Source organism: Leucopleurus acutus (assembly GCF_964270905.1).
Source record: "Leucopleurus acutus genome assembly, chromosome: 14".
Classification (NCBI taxonomy): Eukaryota; Metazoa; Chordata; class Mammalia; order Artiodactyla; family Delphinidae; genus Leucopleurus; species Leucopleurus acutus.
In genome coordinates, this window is record NC_139156.1 from 36,668,894 (window position 1) to 36,689,009 (window position 20,116).

At 40.8% G+C, this 20,116-nt stretch overlaps 1 protein-coding gene across 6 annotated transcripts in view; it reads left to right on the forward strand.

Moving 5' to 3' along the window:
• SLC16A12 (solute carrier family 16 member 12) overlaps positions 1-19,390 on the forward strand; it is an 89,092-nt gene extending 69,702 nt beyond the window's left edge. Inside the window, exons 1-6 of one of the 6 annotated variants that reach the window (XM_082854679.1) lie at positions 5,863-6,319; positions 7,475-7,547; positions 8,904-9,047; positions 10,678-11,257; positions 13,460-13,719; positions 16,714-19,390. In XM_082854679.1, the coding sequence (XP_082710805.1) occupies positions 7,481-7,547; positions 8,904-9,047; positions 10,678-11,257; positions 13,460-13,719; positions 16,714-16,976 (1,314 nt within the window). In that variant the 5' untranslated portion in view covers positions 5,863-6,319; positions 7,475-7,480 and the 3' untranslated portion in view covers positions 16,977-19,390. Of the gene's footprint in view, positions 1-5,862; positions 6,320-7,474; positions 7,548-7,997; positions 8,203-8,903; positions 9,048-10,677; positions 11,258-13,459; positions 13,720-16,713 lie in introns of those variants that run through there. The other 5 variants (XM_082854680.1, XM_082854681.1, XM_082854676.1 and 2 more) reach the window with 5 other exon arrangements.
• Positions 19,391-20,116: the final 726 nt, after the last annotated feature.

Below are 20,116 nucleotides of genomic sequence, written 5' to 3' on the forward strand. Positions count from 1 at the left end.
GTATGTTGAACCATCCTTGCATCCCAGGAATAAATTCCACTTGAACCTGGTGAATGATCCTCTTAATATGCTGCCAATTCAGTTTGCTAGTATTTTATTCAGAATTTTTGCATCTATACTCAACAGGAATATTGGCCTGTAGTTTTCTTTTCTAGTAATGTTCTTTTCTGGTTTTGGTATTAGGATAATGCTAGTCTCATAAAATGAGTTTGGGAGTGTTCCCTTCTCTTTGATTTAAATAATATGCTTAAAGGTTAAACCATACATCTGGAAGGTAAAAATTCAAACAATACAGAAACATATAAGATAAAGCCTTTTTCTCCTCACTTCCTGAATCCCTGTTTCCCTGCCTAAAGTTAATCTCATAAATAGTTTCTTGAGATCTGTCCAGAAAATTTTTTAAAAACCTTATGTCCATATATAAAGCATGTTCTTTTCATTTACACCAATGGGATCATATTATACACACTGTTTTGAACTTTTTTTTGCTTAATAATATCTTTTGGAAATATTTCCATATCAGCACATATGGCTCTACCTCACTGAAAGGTAGGTGCTTAAAATTTCACCATATGGATGTTTCCATAATTTATTTAAAACATTTTTATTGATGGACGTTTATATTGCTTGCTGGCTTTTGCTTTACAGACAATGCTACCATTTATAATCCAGGGCATTTAAAAATCATATTTCACTCTTACCTTGTAACTGATGATGCTTCCTTACACATAAAATTTATATAAGCTTAAAGTTGTGCAGGCTATTAAAGTAGGCATTCTTACTTATTTACTCCCTCTGTTCGTTAATGTGCCTTGCTTACATATTTTTTCTTCAAGACATCTTGTTACCAAACACAATATCTATGTTAAGAATCATATTTCAGGACTTTCTTGGTGGCACAGTGGTTAAGAATCCACCTGCCAGTGCAAGGGATACGGGTTCGAGCCCTGGCCCGGGATGATCCCACATGCCGCGGAACCACTAAGCCCATGCGCCACAACTAGTGAGCCTTTGCTCTAGAGCCCATGAGCCCCAACTACTGAGCCCACATGCCACAACTACTGAAGCCCGTGCACCTAGAGCCCGTGCTCCACAACAAGAGAAGCCACTGCAATGAGAAGCCCGCGCACCTCAATGAAGAGAAGCCCCTGCTCACTGCAACTAGAGAAAGCATACACGCAGCAACGAAGACCCAACACAGCCAAAAATAAAAAAATAAATAAATTTATATATTAAAAAAAGAAGCATATGTATGTGGTTATTAAATTTTACCTCTGACAAGCCTACTCACATGTGTGGGCAAGAATCTCAGGTGTTACTTCTGAATTTTACATACCTACAGTTAGATATGACTATTCAAATCAGTTGGGAAAAAACCATCAAACAGAAAACAAAATAACAGAACAGGTAAAAAAAGTCACAAGAAATAAACATAGTCCCACAAATATTAAACCCCCCAAAACAATTTAGTGGAGAGAAGAGATTATGATTTACAACACCAAAATATCTTATTATTGTTTGGGGTGCTTTCCTCTTAGTTGTCCTATGTTCTTCCACATTTCCAACTTCTGCATCTCTCTTTTACTAATTCTTTCTCTCAGCTTATAAGCTCAGATTCTTCACACCTCTACTGTACCGTATCTAGCCACGTGCTCCTACATAGATGCCATCTGTTCTTCTTCTTCCTTTCATTCACGTTCTTGAAGTTGCTACTCAACCATTTCACTTCTTTATCTTCCAGTGACTTCTCTAGCAACTCTCAGCCTGCCTTCCCTCCTAATTTCCTTCCTTTCGTACCTTGAACCTTGAACAATGTTTAATGAGCACCGCATATATGGAAGCTATGGTACTAGATATTGGGGATTCAATGCAAGATAAGACAGACCTGGTCTTTGCTGTCACAGAGCAAGAGTCTAGTGGAGAATACAAACAAATGCAAAGCACATTGCCACACAGTGTGGTAAGGGTCCAGCATGTAGTGGAAATACTTAAGAAAGGTATCAAGCCCAGACTCAGGTAGTCAAGGAAGCCTTCCTGGAGGAGTTGACTATTATCTTGAGACTAAAAGAATGAGGGAGGCTTGCACCAGATGGGAAGAAAGGAGAGATGCTAAGAAGGACCAACTTACGCAGGGTCTCATAAGTCATGTTAAAAAGTTTGAAGTGAGCTTCCCTGGTGGCGCTGTGGTTGAGAGTCCACCTGCCGATGCAGGGGACACGGGTTCGTGCCCCGGTCCGGGAAGATCCCACATGCTGCGGAGCAGCTGGGCCCGTGAGCCATGGCCGCTGGGCCTGCGCGTCTGGAGCCTGTGCTCCGCAACGGGAAAAAAAAAAGTTTGAAGCATCAGGGTCTGATTTGTGTTCTAGTGAGGAGGACACTTGGACCATGGAGTGTAGAATATACTGAAGGCAGCCAAGTGTGAATTCAGGAAAATCAGTTAGGAGGGTTTTGGCTGCAGTCCAGGAGAGAAGTGTTGTCATGAATGATAAATGATAAAGGCAATGGAGCTCCGTGGCAGCGTTTGAAAGATATGTATAAGGTAGGATAGCAGAATTTGATGGTTGATTAGATCAGTGGTCCTAAACAGGCTGACTTTGCTCTCCGGGGGCACCTTTGGCAGCGTCTGGAGACATTCTGAGCAGGGGCCAGTGATGCTGCTTAACATCCTGCAACGCACAGGACAGCCCCCAGGACAAAGAATTATCAGGTCCGAAATGTCAATAGTGCTTCGACTGAGAAACCCTGGGCTAAGGATAACTTAACTATTTTGATACTGAGGCTATATCCAAGAAATCATTATTCACTTAAATCGAAGGCCTAGTGGTTAGGAGAAAATAATAGACTTTTTGTACTAGTCTAGCAATCTTTAGGATGTTAAGAGACATCGTAGAGTTTCCTGTTATTGTTGTACCGAATTAAAACTAGTATAAGTCTGTTGCAGTTAGCTCATGCTTTAGAAAAAGTTCTGCAATATTTTAATTAAATTTAAATTTATATACTCAGCCGGGCAGTTTATGTTATCATTCTCTGCATTTTCGTCGTGACTATGTTTCAGTACTCCAAACTCTGATATAATTATTAACCTAGCATCGGATCTACTATAGCGCGTTGTCTGGTTTCTTAAATCAGTGAAAGGGGAAGGACAACTTTGGATGTCCCTTTGATAGATATCATCCCATACAGTGCTCAGTGTGGAGGACAAGAACGGGACTCTGGTGAACACGGAGGTGTGCCATCTGGAGGGCCTCAGCTGCAGGGTGAACATCAGCTGTCAGTGTCCGCAGGGTCCCCCTCACCTGCGCAGAGCTGCCTCTCGCGAGAGCTCGCCCCTCCAGCGGTGCCCATATCCAATGATTGACGGAGGGAGGTGCGTAAAGGCCCGCCCATTTCCCTGGGGATTGGCTGAGGCCTGTCAGGCCTATACCTGTTTGCCCAGCTCACTCTGCCTAATCCTGCCCACAAGGGTTGATCCCTCTCTGTACTCTGCACATCAAACTCCATCCCAGTACCTTCTGGGACTTAGAATTTAGCACCCTATACCAGGGGTCTCCAACCCCCGGGCTGCGGACACGAGCCCGCGGCCTGTTAGGAACAGGGCCGCCCAGCACGAGGTGAGCAGGGCGAGAGTGAGCGAAGCTTCATCGGCAGCTCCCCATCGCCCGCATTGCCTCCTGAGCCATCCCCCACCTCACCCCACCCCGCCCCGCTTCGTGGAAAAATTGTCTTCACGAAACCGGGCCCTGGTCCCTGGTGCCGAGAAGGTTGGTGATCGCTGCCCTATACCGTCTCTTTTCTCTTTCCTATCACCAGGACTGGCAACATAATTACAGGGCCTGGTGCTAGATGAAAATGCAGGACCCCTTGTTCAAAAGGCAGGAGAAAAAGGGCTGGTAAACGTACTAAAATGGGAAGCTTTTCCTTTTTTCAGCGGTCTCGGTTTTTCACGGTGTTTTAAATTTACTATTTAGTGTTGTTCTGAGTAAAGAGAATGGAAATGTTAAATTAGTAGCACAAATCTGCCGTTCATCTTTATATTACCGGTAGCCCTACCTTTTACTTTCCTTCTGTGTCATCATTTTCAGCATAAGTGATCAGCTAATCCAGAGAAGCAACGCGAGTAAGAAAGGATCTGATAGGAATCCTCGGCCCTTTGTCTTTCTTAAAACACCATTGCCGCCTTCTGCATTTGAAGCAAGTTTTGGTTTGAAAGGAAAGCATGGTCTTTCTCTGTCACTCCCCTGTGCACATGCTCACTCAGCTGTAGGTGTAACACACTTACCTGGTACTCAGTCTGAGTCTTACTGGACTCCCACACAAGAGTCTACTGGAATTCTGTGTCCTGGGGCATCTCTAAGACTATGTGCAAATGGAAAAGCACAGAACTGCAGACTGAAGAATCCGTAGCTCTCTGCTCACATGCATGCTTCATTGTCCCATTGGACTTCACTTACAATATGCAAATTCAAAGATAAAATTATTAGGAGTTTTAAGACAGTGACAGCTGAGTTGAACCAAGTTTAATGCTTCTGAGTGCCAGATTCTGTGTGACTGTATAGGTTGTATGCCCATGAAGCTGGACCATCATAACACAGCAGTCCTGATTCTCTTCCCCCTTCTTTAACTTTTCTATCACTCACTTTTACATCCAGCAGCAACTGGAGAGGAAAGAGAGAGTAAAATAACAGGTTATTAGGGGCTGCTGAAGCATAATGAGTTGGAATGTGGTCCTGTCCAAGGAGACAGATATCCTCCTATCTCATCTCCAAGCTGCAAGGCCTGATTTCTTTCCCTGCTATCTCGGAGCTCTAAAAGCTTCCTGTTTTGAATTATCTGTGTGCGGTTCATTCCAAACTATTGCTTCTGGATCACTTATGTCTTGTTTTTCCTAAGTAATTAGCTATTTTTCAGCATAAAAATTTCTCTGTCTCTGTCTCTGTTTCTGTCTCTGTCTCTGTATATACACCCCCATACGTATGTATATACACACACGCAGATAAATTTCTGATTGTATAAGAAATCAGGTTCGCTGTAAAATAATTCAAAACGCAGAATAAAGACAAAAAATCATTTATAACCTCACCATGCACATATAATGACCGGATACATTTTGGTTAATATGCTTTCAGTCTTTTTCTAGTTACATGAAGTACATTTTTATAAAAATAAGCCCTTACTATATGAGCTATTTTGTAACTTACTTAGCATTATATTGTGAATTTATTTCCAAATCAATAAATACAAAGCAAATCATTTTTAATACCTAATAATATTTCATTTTATTGATGTGCTATAAGTTACTTAACCAGTCCCTTACTGACGGACATATATGCTGTTTACAATATTTGGCTATTATAAATAGTTCTCCGGAGTATATCCTTTTATGTGTATCTATTATTAGTATCATCACCATCTGTTTATTAACTTTGCTTAAAACCTAGAAGTGAAATTGCTGGGTGATGTATAATACTTTATTGTCAAGTCTTAACTTGTATAACAACCTCTTAGAAGTTTCAGATGTTAGTGAAACAGTATGATGAGTAACAATCCATGTGTCTGACCTGTCATCTTTTCCATAAGACCTTCCCTACAGCAGTGATCTTCGCAACCACTTGGTTTCAGCAGCCACTCTAGTGGGTGAACACTTGTTTCTTTTTTTCTTTAATTAATTAATTTATTTATTTTTGGCTGCGTTGGGTCTTCGTTGCTGTGCGCGGGCTTTCTCTAGTTGCGGCGAGCAGGGGCTACTCTTGGTTGCAGTGCGTGGGCTTCTCACTGCGGTGGCTTCTCTTGTTGCAGAGCACGGGCTCTAGGCGTGTGGGATTCAGTAGTTGCGGCACACGGGCTCAGTAGTTGTGGCTCAAGGGCTCTAGAGCACAGGCTCAGTAGTTGTGGCTCATGCGCTTAGTTGCTCCTCGGCGTGTGGGATCTTCCTGGACCAGGGATCGAACCCGTGTCCCGTGCATTGGCAGGTGGATTCTTAACCACTGTGCCACCAGGGAAGTCCTAAACACTTGTTCTTATCCCTTAGAACATCTCAATGGTTAGCTTCTGATTTCCCACTTATTACAGGCCAGCAACGTACCATTGAAAATCAATTAAAACCCCTGGAGACTGGAACAGATGATTGAACCAAAACTTGAAACTCTCAATCGAATACATGTTCATTCTTTTTTTTTTTTTTTTTTGGTATAAAATGTTTGCACTTTTTTTTTCAGATGTATTTCAATTTTTTTTGTGGACTTCCAGACATACTTCTCTCAGGATTATGCACAGACAGCCTGGATCCATTCCATTGTAGACTGTGTGACCATGCTCTGCGGTGAGTATCTCCAGGGATAGATAATTACTGGCTACCCTTGATCTATACATGACAGTGACCTTCCACTGCCTTTGATGACCAGTTTTTCTGAGTAGAAGGGCTATGATTAAAAATTGGCTAAAACCATATAAAAAGAAAAGTATGATCCTGCATTTAGCCAAACTCCCCCAGATGTGCTTTTGCAGTTAACATTCTTGGCTGATGTCAGATGGACCAGGTAGTGAATACAGTCAATTGGACACATACCTATAGAGATAGGGAACTGGGCAATCACAGTACTTGTCCTGATTTTGGACGCAGTTAACCGTACAGTATATGCTTGCTTTCTTCTGAATGCTGTGGTCCCCTCGTTCTCCAGTCACATAAACAGCCACTGGAAAGTACCATGAGCCATTTCAATGTGATCTCCTTAAATGAGTGCCAACAATGTGTGCATCACGTCTCAAGTCTTATTTTCATTCTCATCCCTTCCCAGAGGGTTCAAAATTTGGCTCGTTTTTCATGCATCGATCTTCATTCTTAGGGAAGTATTGTAGAAGGATAGAATGGTGCAATCATGAGATAAGCACATTCACTATGGCTGTAGTTTTCATCAAGAGCCACACAGGTGCTACGTACGGTGTACAGAGTGTTCTCAAGATTCATGGAATCTCTCATCGATCTAAGGAAAAACTAACCTTGAGAGTTTTCTTTTTAAAACTTTCCAACCAAAGTTATTAAATGAGTGCCATAGAAATTTTCCGCAATTGGGTCAAATCAAAATGATCTATTTGCAGACGAGACCCATTTAATCCTTTCATTTAGGTGACTCCTGAGTAGTTTAGAAAACTGTTATCTCTTCAGGCCATGTCTTAATGGCAAAAGAGAAATACTGTATTATTTGGTATCATAAATAATGTCATCTATTCCATTCTAGGTACTGATTCATATTTATTTTTAGAAAAATGTACATAATCAGGAATTGGTTGATTTGTGCTGAAATGTATTTCCTTGGTTGGGAGGAATTTGAGTGCAATTCTAGGTTTCATGAGATGGCTAAGTAGACGCTACTGATAACGCAGGAAGGTCATAAGGGATCAAGAAACCATATTTTCAGGTTTTATTTCTAGCCTGTCTTTTTTATTTTAACCAGTAAGATGATCACTTGGTTTTCAGGGTCAGATGATTAGGCACAGCCTTTGTGTGAGCATGCCAAGACAGCCATGTTTATCTTTCATGGAGGATACAGGTGATTCATTTCTCTCACTGTTATCTTTTGGAGAATATTTATAATCCCTCAAAGAGGAATAAATGGCCTTCAGTGACCACAGTGGTCACAATGACCATGTGAGGCATTGAGCTAAGAGCGGGGTCATGTTAGATGCAGAATATTTAAATTCTGCAGAATCACATCTGGGACACCCATTGGGGCCATATCTGTCCTATGATGAACAGGGAAGTGAACATTTTTCATTGAGTTTAGTATACATTTTGTCACTTTCCAATAGCCATAGCAGCATCAGTCTGAAGAATTAGATATATTTTCAGGAGATTTGCTCATTCCTATTCTCCAGAGGTTATATATGCAGCCAGCCACTATTCTAACTAGATGGGATATTAAGCTGACGACTGATTCTATCGTGTACATTTGTGTCACACCCAATTTTAACCTGATCGATATAAAAATTATACTCCACAGATACCTAGAGAATTGGCTCTTCTGATCTTGTTACTAGGAGTACTGGTGTCAGCATGAATTATTCTTCAGAAAGAAATTCACATACATTCCTCACCCATCATCTCTGCCATCAGTCTGAGAGACCCAAGGAGCCAGAATAACAGGGTGAAATAACCCTGCACTCGGTGTAAGGTTCCCTGAACTGTATAGTTCTTGGTGATCTTGGGTATGTCATATTCCCCTAAGCTTCAATTTCTGTTTGGCCTCTTCCAGCTTTAATTATTAGTCTATAAGCCTGGAAGTTGGCACAATTCTGACACATTGTTAAACCACAAATAGAGTGAGGCCAACCAAAATGTCATCATCTCATTTCCTAGATCTTCTGGGCTTTGATTTCTCATCCACAGGGTTTCCAAAAGCCTGGAAACAGTGCCAGATTGTGAAATTTGTCTATGATCTCTCTGCCTGGCCTTTTCCTGCATAACACTGCTGGCCATGCCGTGTTGCCCACTTTCCTTTTCTACCATTTACCTGTCATAATTATTGTTAATTGTGTATGATCAACACTATATGAAACGTACAAGGCACATCGCTGTGCAAGTGACATGTAGTTTAAAGGAGCTGATTCACTGTTTAAAAAACACCACATAATCCTGGGATTATGGCTGTCATAGAATGGAGATGTGGAATGAGCCGTCAAACGCCAGTCAGGAAATGTGATCCTCATTCCAGCTTTGCTACTTATTCTCTGTGGGACCATGGACAAGTCACTTCCTCTCTCCTTGGTTTCCAAATCTGTAGAATGAGTGGGGCGGGCTCGAGGCTTTGAAGATGGGTCGTCCTCTGCTCTGCCAATGCAGAGCCCACAGCCTTTCCACAGTGCCCTCAGGGCCTTTGTGTTGAACCTATTTATTATTGTTTTTGAAGCTCCACTTGGGAGTGTTGTCAGTAACCATTTTTCCTGTCAAGTGGGAATCATGCTGGGTGGCTTGCTTGCATCTACTGGTCTCATCCTGGGCTCATTTGCCACCAGTCTGAAGCATCTCTACCTCACTCTGGGAGTTCTTACAGGTAAGGGCACTTCGTACCACCCTTCTCACCCCACCCTATCCAGGGGTTGTCAAGCCCACCAACAGATCAGTAATTCATAAAATATTCATTTTGTAAGATGCATAATTTATCTTAATGTCTGCCTACCTAGCAGTTAACCAAACGGGCTAGAAATGCAATGGACTGTCGTACTGTAGTGAAAATGTGTCACCACTTTAATTCAGCCACTTGACAGCAGTGACTGCTGGCTTTCCCTTGGGCAGCCGTGTATGGCTGAGATTCTCCACTCAGAAGCAATGTGACATTAGCCAGAGCAACATAAATTTTCGGCAATGATCATTCTCCCAACATCTTTGCCAAGACATTGAAATACTGTCTGTGGTTGACCTGAGTTGCCCCTACTTTATAGTGAGTACCATTGTCCAATAAATGGGGTTTTACCATTTTAAAATGAAAGCCACTGTGAATATTCTTACATTGCACATTTTCTTTCGATGTTATGGAAGTATCTTTAGAAAAATGAAGCCCATAGAAAGAGAAGCAACTGATGTGCGTTCCATAAATCACACTTACAGGGACTGCATAGGATCAAGGTGGGCTTGGTTGGTGGGACTAGAGTAGCAGTTTTCTGCCCCATCACTTAGAGGGGAGGGTAACACTAACTCTTGTCTGGGCCACAGGGGTAGCATGATCAGGCCAATAAAGGATATAATCTCGTAGTAAGGTTATAAATCTAGCTCTGTCAGCTACAAAAGGTATCTGTCCCCTGTCATCCAAAGGGCCTGACTGCTAGGGTGTCCCATCATCCCAGTTTACCAGGAACTATCCTGGTCTTGGTGCTGAAAGCCTCACATCTGGGAAACCCCTCAGTCCAGGCAAATTGGGATCACTGCTCACTCTGCTCTGCAGATGGGAACAGGAGCTGAAGGTAGTTCTCCTTTTCCCTCCTTGACATTTAAATTCCAGGTTTAAAGCCCTCCAAGTTTTCTTGACTTAAAAGGAATAGAAATGGAAAATCTTGAAGAGGCGTTCTGCTGACTTTAAGGGATATTTTCAGGTGGCTACGTGTACATGCTACGTTCGTGTATAAAATTGGCACAGCGTTTCCCAATATGTGAGATTACTCTGGAGCTTTCACGGGGTCACAAATGCTATTTAGACCCAAATTCCAGTGTGGTCCAGATTATCAGAGTTGTGTCTTCAGGGGCAGTGAAGAGTTGAAGTAATTCTCTGGATAACTTAAAACTACTTAAATTATCCAGAGATAATTTAATTTATTAAAATTAATTTTAATTTATTAAAAAAGAAGTGGTGGGGAGAATAAATTTCTTAGGTCAGTGTTATCCTGATTTTCTAGTTAATTCAAATTGAGCTTGTATAATAGTTTTTAAGTTCTTCATTTTATTTTGCTTAAGTCATATTCCCTTAAGGCTTTTCTTCCCAAGAAGAAAGTCATATATATGCTATACTTTGCAAATTGTGGATGACTGGTGAGGGAAGACTCACTTTCAGCTTGGTGTAGAAAGCAGTTTTCCAAGGGCTTATTTGACTCAGATTCTCTTTGTTCCACATAGCATGATTCTGAGAAATGCCCTTTCCCTGGCTCTCCGCGCCGCGCCACCAGCGCTCACAGGGCTCTCTTTACCCCCAGGTCTTGGATTCGCACTTTGTTACTCTCCAGCTATTGCCATGGTTGGGAAGTATTTCAGCAGACGGAAAGCCCTTGCTTACGGGATCTCCATGTCGGGAAGCGGCATTGGCATCTTCCTCCTGGCTCCTGTGGTTCAGCTCCTTATTGAACAATTTTCCTGGAGGGGAGCATTACTCATCCTTGGGGGTTTCGTTCTGAATCTCTGTGTTTGCGGCGCCTTGATGCGGCCAATTACTCTTAAAGATGACCAAACAACTTCAGAGCAGAACCATGTCTGTAGAACTGAGACACAAGGCTTTCAGCGGGCGTCTCCCTCTTCGACTTGGACTAAAGAATGGGTGCAGACCTGCCTCTGTGGCTCTTTGCAGCAGGAATACAATTTTTTACTGATGTCAGACTTCGTTGTATTGGCCATCTCTGTTCTATTTATGGCTTATGGCTGCAGCCCTCTCTTTGTATACATGGTGCCTTATGCTCTGAGTATTGGAGTGAGTCACCAGCAAGCTGCTTTTCTCATGTCCATACTTGGGGTGATTGACATTATTGGCAATATCACGTTCGGATGGCTAACTGACAGAAGGTAAATCCATGAAACCGCCATTGGGTCCCCACTAGGAACTTTAAACTTTGAGTTTCCCCTCATCACCTTACCCTCTAGAATACCTAGGTCTGAATAATGTTAACAGGTTTTGGATATCTGAAGGCAACTCCCTTGTTGGTTCTTCTAGTCAGAGGTCAGCAAACTTTTCTGTAAAGGGACAGACATTAAACAGACAAAGTCACCTTGGCTTTGTGGGTCATATGATTCCAACTCTCCAACTCTGCTGTTGTAACACAAAAGCAGCCATAGACAATATGTGACCAAGAGAGTGGCCGTGTTCCAATAAGACTTTATTTAATTTTAAATTAAAATTTTAATTTCTCATACAATTTTTCCCTCACAAAATTTTATTGTTGTTTCGATTTTTTCCAAACATTCAAAATTGGAAAAACCATTCTTAGTTCACAGTCCAAAAAACAAGTAGTGGGCTGGATTTGGCCATAGTTTGCTGACACCTGTTCTAGATTTTTTAGGATGTTGGGTATGTATAAATGGCAGAAGCGAAGTTCTGGTGACAGATTTAATTCCATTCTAAGTCAAATCAGTCCTCCGGTGAGACAACTTCTGTCTGGGCATTGTGGTTTTAGTTTCTTTTGAACCACCCCAGAGAGTGGCTGGCAATAGAGAGAGGAACAGACTCCAGTCCAGGCAGGAGGATCAGGTCAATAATAACACATTATCTGTAGCCACATATTTGATTGATTGATTGATTGATTTTTTCATTTTTATTTATTTATTTTTTTTGCGGTACGCAGGCCTCTCACTGTTGTGGCCTCTCCCGTTGCGGAGCACAGGCTCTGGATGCACAAGCTCAGCGGCCATGGCTCACGGGCCCAGCCGCTCCGCGGCATGTGGGATCTTCCCGGACCGGGGCACGAACCCGTGTCCCCTGCATCGGCAGGCGAACTCTCAACCACTGCACCACCAGGGAAGCCCTGTAGCCATGTATTTATATTTGACAGTGCAAAGAGCAAATAGTTTCATTATGATTTTAGGCTTAGAAACCAAAGTTATAAGAAATCTACTGAGTAGTTTCTTCAGCTAATGCTAATCTGTTTGGATTGAAGAGAGCAAACTACTCATATTCTCCTAAATGATGGACTCCTCACACTTGAGCTATGACGTGGAAGAGCTGTCATCCTATGGCTTCTCACACGTTATGTCTTTGGGAACTAATCAGGATCCAACTGCCATTATCCAGTATCGTGAATATAATATTTAGTATTAAATCCATATTTTTAATGGTTAATGAGTTGGTGGGAGAGCAAAGGGTAACCATCCTTACAATCAAATAACTCAACAAGAAGCAGCCTGGTATAAGTCTGAGAGACAGATCTCTAGTCTGAGATATACAAGACCTAAGTTCTTGTGCTGGCTCTGCCCCTGATTATCCCTGTGACCTAGAGAAAATCACCTGACCCTCAGATCCCCAAGGGTCTTCATCTGTAAAATGGGCCAGTTCAATATTTGCCTATGGACATTATAGCATTTTGTGAGGCTTAAATGAGATTGTGGGCAGAAAAACATTTGTAAAGCATAAATTGCTGGTGCTGATATTATACAGAGTCTTTAAAATAATTGGTATCGTAGATGGCTTTGGATCTACAAAGGGAAGTGTTCATGGAAGTACCACTGGGGAGGTCTTGAAATACGACTTAGTCCTAATACAAGACCTTCATAATCTCTGGCACATCACCTTCGTTTCTTCATATTATGGCTTCCTCTTTGTATAACCACTTGGGTTACTGAGCATATATGATGTGCTGGAGACTAACGGATGACACATATGAAAGCATCTAGAAAATATTAGTCTCCTGACACTCTATGTGTTATTTCACAACTATCCTTGAATAACACTATGAGATAGACAGCCTCCCCATTTTATAGCTAAAGGAATTGAGGTTAGAGTTAGGCAGTTAGTAGGTGGTAGAATTGGATTCAAACTTCTATCTTTCTAATTTTAGAGCACAGGTTATTTTCTACCATACCATGCTTCCTGGGAAGATACATTCTTGCATTTGCATATACCAAGAGAAAGACAGGAAGACAACGTAGAAAACACACAGTGCAGAGGCCATCTCTATAAATAATTGTAGTGCTTACTGCCACCTGGGCACGGTTCTAGAGCTCTTTAATAGAACCTGTGCATACTGCACTCATTCTTGGTCTTCACATCCACAGGTGTCTGAAGAATTACCAGTATATTTGCTACCTCTTTGCCATCGGAATGGATGGGCTCTGCTACCTCTGCCTCCCAATGCTTCAGAGTCTCCCCCTGCTCGTGCCTTTCGCTTGTACTTTTGGCTACTTTGATGGTGCCTATGTGACTCTGATCCCAGTAGTGACTGCAGAAATCGTGGGGACCACCTCTTTGTCATCAGCGCTTGGCGTGGTGTACTTCCTCCATGCAGTGCCATATTTGGTGAGCCCACCCATCGCAGGTAAGTTTGCAGAGAGAACCCCAATCACCTCTTCTCTGTCATATTGATGTAAAAACAGTGAACTCACACACACCCATGAGGATTGGAAGTAAGTTGGGAAGCGTGAAAGAGAAAGGGATGCCAGAGCCACCAAAACATCATGGTCTCACCTACATCCTTGTTTTATAATCTTCTTCCCACTAACTGGGGGACCTTAGCATACTTGGAAAGAAAAAATCCCAAATTAGGATCTTGATTCCATTCCATACTAATGATAGAAGCAATGGAATGAAGCAGCTGTTCAGACTTATAAATAAGTTGGGCACGTTCAGAGGGAAGGCTGGCAGGAGAACAGGATTCCAGTAGGGGGGGCGGTAGGCAGTGAGGTTGAAATGATAAAGTGCGGGTGTCATGTCTTGAGTGCCAGCCGAAGGAGTGGGGCCCTATACGCTTCAGAGAATATTGCTAGTATTACAGCTTTTGTGCAAAGGGGTAGTATAGTAAAGAGTATATTTTAGAAAACGTGGTCTAGCAATTGATCTGGTAACTTAGGGGAGAAACAGGATTTTATCCTAATAGTTCTAGAGCCATCTGATGAAGGCCTGAACTAGGGCTGCTGCGGCAGAAATGAGAATGAGCTCTGGGGCGAGGGGGAAATTTGGGGGAAAAAAATCAACTGGATTTAGCATGTGGGGATGACAGAGGGAAAGAAGTCCAAGATAACTTAGGAGATAATGGCATAGTTGAAAGAAATAAGGAAGCTGGAGAGAGTAGCTTTGCCAGAAAAATACTAAAAATTTAATGTTTAGACATATTCAGATATCAGAAATACCCAATAAGATGCTCAGTAGTGCTGTTTAAGGATGAAATCTGAGAATTTGAGGGAGGCCAGACTTGGATATACAGATTTGGGATTCAGGGTAAAGCATCTAGAATGTTTTGTAAACTGTAAAAATGATATAAAAATTAAAAACATAATTAAATAAGTAATTCAACAAATATTCATTGCATGCATTAAATAATTCAACAAATAGTTATTGCATACATTAAACAAGTAATTCAACAAATCTTTATTGCCCGTGTACACCAGCACTGTGTTTGGCGCTGTCGGTATAGCAGCAGACAGGTCAGAACCCATGCCTTCTTGCTGGGGTGTGTGGTCTAGACCGGTGTCTCTCAGAATGAGGTCCTGGGACCACCTGCGTCAGAATCCCCTGGGGCCCTTGTTAGAATGCAGACTCCTTGACCCTCCCTCTGTGATCTGGACCTTTGGGGGTGAGTTCCAGGAATCTACACTCTCAGCCAGTTTTCTTGTGATGCTCCTGTACACTAAAGATTGAGAATAATTGGTCCAGATTATTACCTGCCTAAATTAAAAACGAGAGTGAAGAAGTTCTCTGAGGATAGGCAGAAGAGATATGAGTCAAACATTTGCTTAGAAGGAAGGGAGGGAATTTTTTGAAGAACGCAGGATTTCTGCTTTAGCTGCTATTATGAATACAAAGTTTGGCTTATTTCTAAACTCCAGCAATTGCTAAAGCATCAAACCAAGGGAAACTGACTGCTTGACAGCTGCTGATGAAAATTCCTCGTCAGTTTAAACTCCATGATAAAGGACTACATGTTTAGTGCTTCATTTTTGGAAAATGCCCCCAAAATGTTCCCACATCCTCCCTCCACAGCCACTTTTTTGTATTTACCAACCTTTAGGGACAGTGTAACTCTGTTAAAAAGTCATAGGACATAAATTGGGATTCCTGGATCCTTTTTTCAAACCATGGCCTTCATTTGGCAAATCAGACATTATACTCATTGCCAGGTACTAGAGGATTAGCATGTGAGTTCCTATTTAATACTTCTTGTGTTTAATTACTTTTAAGATAACTCTCTACTCAATCTCTTCTGTTTTCTGCTACAAAAATGTACAAGCGAATCACATGATAACTAAAATATTTGAGAGTAGTTTGGATTGCAGGAAACTTAGGGCTTCTAACAATTTTTGCATGCCTTTTTTGACTAATCGTTTTGAAGTAGGTGAGAGGAGAAATCGTACACTTCTCTGGTGGATTTTCTTGGCATATCAGTAAAGTTTGGAGGAATTTTAAAAAACCTTTTTAGCATTTGAAAAAGAATAGACACGTGTATATGTATAACTGAATCACTTTGCTGTACACCTGAAACTAACACAACATTGTTAATCAACCATACTCCAATATAAAATAAAAATTTAAAAAACTTTTTTAATCACAAAATAATTTCCTGCCAAGGTCTAATTTTACCCCACTGAGTCTCTGATTATTGTGACCTATATTTTGCATATCATATACTCTGGTTCTCCTCAAAATTTAGAGCCGGAATAGATATTGTGGTTAATTTGTTGCAATAAGAGATAAAGAAAATTTATCTTTTCTTTAAAGATAAAGAAAAAAAGAGATAAAAAAAATTCTGTGATTACAGAATTCTGCTTTCTGAAGTTTGCATTTTAAACTGTAAGATGGTCCAACGTTCTAATTTTCAAACTGGATGGGGTACGATGACTGGATCCAACAGAAAATTTGGATTCTGCTTTATCTAGAAGCGTGTTCTGTTACTCAGGATAGTCAGTATGTGGCTGCTGGGAATACTACTACTAGCATTCTGTACAATTACATTCTCTTAACACCCTAGATAAAGAAAGAATCCCATCATCAGTAATTTGAATGATGCTGTTTTTATCTTTTTTACCGTATTTCATGGGATTACTAATAATAACTAATATTTATTGTGTGAATACTAAGAGTGTGACACTTCCAAGCACTTTACATAATAACAACAATCCATTTTAGAAGTTTCCCTAGAAAATAGAATGCATTTTTCAGTTGCTGCACAATACTTTTAGGACATCTGCTTTTTATGTCAAAATTATAGCAGCGTTGCTAGCCATCTATTGTTATTATCCTGACAAATTATTAGATTTGAAAATGGGTAAATAATTGAATTTTCAACTCAATATCATTTTTCTGTTGCTTGTTACAGGATGGCTCGTAGACACGACTGGCAGCTACACTGCAGCGTTTCTTCTCTGTGGGTTTTCAATGATATTTAGTTCTGTGTTGCTTGGCTTTGCTAGACTTGCAAAGAAGATGAGAAAAACCCAGCTGCAGTTCCTTGCCAAAGAATCAGATCCCAAGCTGCAGCTATGGACCAATGGATCGGTGGCTTATTCTGTAGCAAGAGAATTAGATCAGAAAGATGGGGAGTCTGTGGCTATAGCAATGCTTGGTTCCAACCCCGCATGATCAATGGCCTTGAGCCTGAATCTTCAGGGCTGAAAGAGGTGGGACCACTGTATTGTACATGTTTCTGAAGGATTTAATTTTGGCAGAAGTATTGCCTTCTAAGGAAATTTATCGTTTTATTAATATGTTTGTAATGGAAAAATAGCAAATAACAAAGCAAGGTGGACTGGCTCAGAGTTTCCCCATTTGGGATTTGTACTCACAATTGAACTCGCATCTTTTGGGCAGTGAGCACTCACACTATGGAGAATGTTAGGACCTAGCTGATATAATTCACTGTAAATAGAGGTAATTTCAAGGCACGACCAAAGCAGATGACACTGGACGCAGCTTTGTTTCAAATTCTCTGCCCTTCCATCTTCCCTCCTCAGTTAGAAGGTAAACAGAAACATTGACATGTAGGTTTCTTTATGCTGTTCAGAGAAGGGGGTCCTGTATTAATCATTGCCTTTTGAAGAACCTAAAGTACTCTTCGACAACCTGTTTCAAATGCTAATGAGAAACTCCACTAGGAAGAAGGTTTGTCATCCTCACCTTCCACCACCACTGAAAGCTCTTTTCCTAAAACGAGGCACTTAACCTCCAACCAGACGCTCACCTCTGTTGCTATCACATATAATATTTACTCTAAATTGAGTAGAACACACCAAGACACATGGGCGATTTCTAATTCTTACCAGAAATGTTAACTCTAATGCTTCCCTTTTTTTTTCCTTTAGAAATAAAGCATTTATTTAAACTGTAGACAATTCCTGTTAGGAATGGAAAGATGTTGGCAGCATTCCAACTGGGCAGGAATTGAATTCTTGAATCAGCAGGTCTCTGGTGAAAGTTTTCTTTTCAGATCAGATATTTAGGTTCATTACCCAAAACAGGACCTGGGAATTTTGCCTGAAAAATATTATTCTAGAGATACTCTGAAGCTGAGATTCCTTTCTCCCTGTGTTAATTTTTGTTCCAATGTCCACTGCTCTTCATCTCTTTACAGATAATCATTAGTGGACCTTTTCAGCTGAATGAGAAGACTTCAGGGGTTAACCTCAGCATCACAGCCCTCCCACAAATTGTAGCTTTGGTCAGGGGAGAGGGAGGACAAAGTTAAGAAGGCTAGTGGTGTGTTGTTTTACAGTTTATAATCACATACCTTAACTCATTGGATTATAGTTTGCTCATTCCCAAGTACCCTACTTTCCTGTGGTCTTCAGATTGAAGAGGGAGGGCATAGGGAGAGAAGAGAAAGGCCAGATCCCCCAGCCTGTCTCCGACCATTTTAAGTCCTCTGAATTATAATCCTGAATCCCAAATCATGTTGCACTTGTAACACAGGGGCAAGTTATACAATTGAAAGGGGATTTTAATTATTCAAAAATTTAAAATCTGAACCTCAGGGAACTATTTTGACCCTGAAGGCCATTCAATCCACTGTCCCCCAACAGATCTCACAAATGCCTTGCCAGGGGTGCTGAGAGAAGAAACACAGCCATGAGGAAGATCCAGGGTTGACTAAGCACATTCAGCAAGAGTCTTTGCCTATAACTGGATTTTAAATATATATATATAAAATTATATATTAATACATTGCTTTCCGAATGAAATGCTGACTTGATTTGATGGCAGAAAACTAATATCTCATAGGTGTTTTCCAAAGAGAAAACAGGAATGTTTCCTGTTATCTTTATACTTAGTTTGAGAATTTAGTTGTGAAACACTTCCTTTGTCATTTGCAATTTTAAAACAATATTTGGAAAATATCTGTAAACAGTCAAAGTTAAAATGAAGTTTTATGTGTTTGGAATAGCACTTTACACTAAATGTCATTTCTTGAATCTTCAAGCCTAAAGATTTTTTGAAATATAAAGAGTTATAAATATTCTTATACATATTTTTTCCTAGTGATGATCACGGTAAAATTTTGTTTATCTGGTTCTGTGATGTAATTTCTCTAAAGTATTATAAGTACTCATGAAAAATGAGCATAGACATCAGAGCTTTTAAAAATTTGTATAAAATATTTGTGATATTCTGCCTTTATACATGCATACATTTGTATTATACTTTTCTTTTTGGAGTGGCATTTTTAGGAAACCAGTAAGGAAAATGTAGATCTTAGAGGTTACCATTGTCATCGACACAAAATTTTACTGTTATGTTCCATTTGTCTATACTGTTTATTTCAAAATGGAGCAATTCATGGGAATGATGTGTTTGTTTTGTGGAATCAAGAACAAAATTGTGGTGGGATGATTTTACATCTTAAATATTTCTTTATATCACTGCAAGTTCTACTTTGAAATTGACTGAGTAGAAAAGCAAACGAAATGTCTAACTTCTGTAGATACACTGTACCATTTGGCCTTTTGTTCAGATTGTGATTTCACTAACAGATTGGCTGTTGATGATAACATTTTCTTATTTCAAAAGCATAATAAAATGAGTTGATAGTCATGTTTGGAAAAACATTTTTCCCCTGCACAAAGGGTTTGGATTGTATTGTGAGTGGCTCTGTCTGGATTATGCCAGGATGTAACTGGCATATAAAGATGTGGTAAGCGATCAAATAATTTACAAAAAGCAGAACCATTTATTGAGAACTTCCAATGTGTTAGCTACCGTGTTAAGCACTTCCTATGCATTGTCTTATTTAATCCCCGTAACAGTCTGTATTATCACCATTTAATAGGCATGGAAACTGAGGCATTAGGTCCCACGTCTTCTGACTCTGCAGTCACTGCACTCTAGTGCCTGTAGTGAATTCCTGTAAAACTAGGAAGCTGTCTGATGCTGGAGTCTGCCTCCCTCCCTTTGCACCTGCTCAGATCTTCTCATGTGGGTTCAAGAAACCATTTGGAAATAAGCCCTTCCTTGGGCAGATGAAATCCTCTGGGTTATGCTGCAGTCTTCCAATCAGTATAGATGGGAGGATCCTGGATTGGAAATTTCCAAGAATCTTTCCAAGAGTCTGGTTCTATCAAGACCACTACTTCCAGGCTAAGTGGCTTAATTTGCTGTCTATTGATCCAGGCTCCTCTTTGGGAGTATTTGTCGGGGCGGGGGGTGGGGGGATGGGAGGATGTGGAGAAGGCTGGGCAGCACGCTTTGTCCCACCTTCCGCATTACCAAAGTCACGCTTTCTCAGTCAA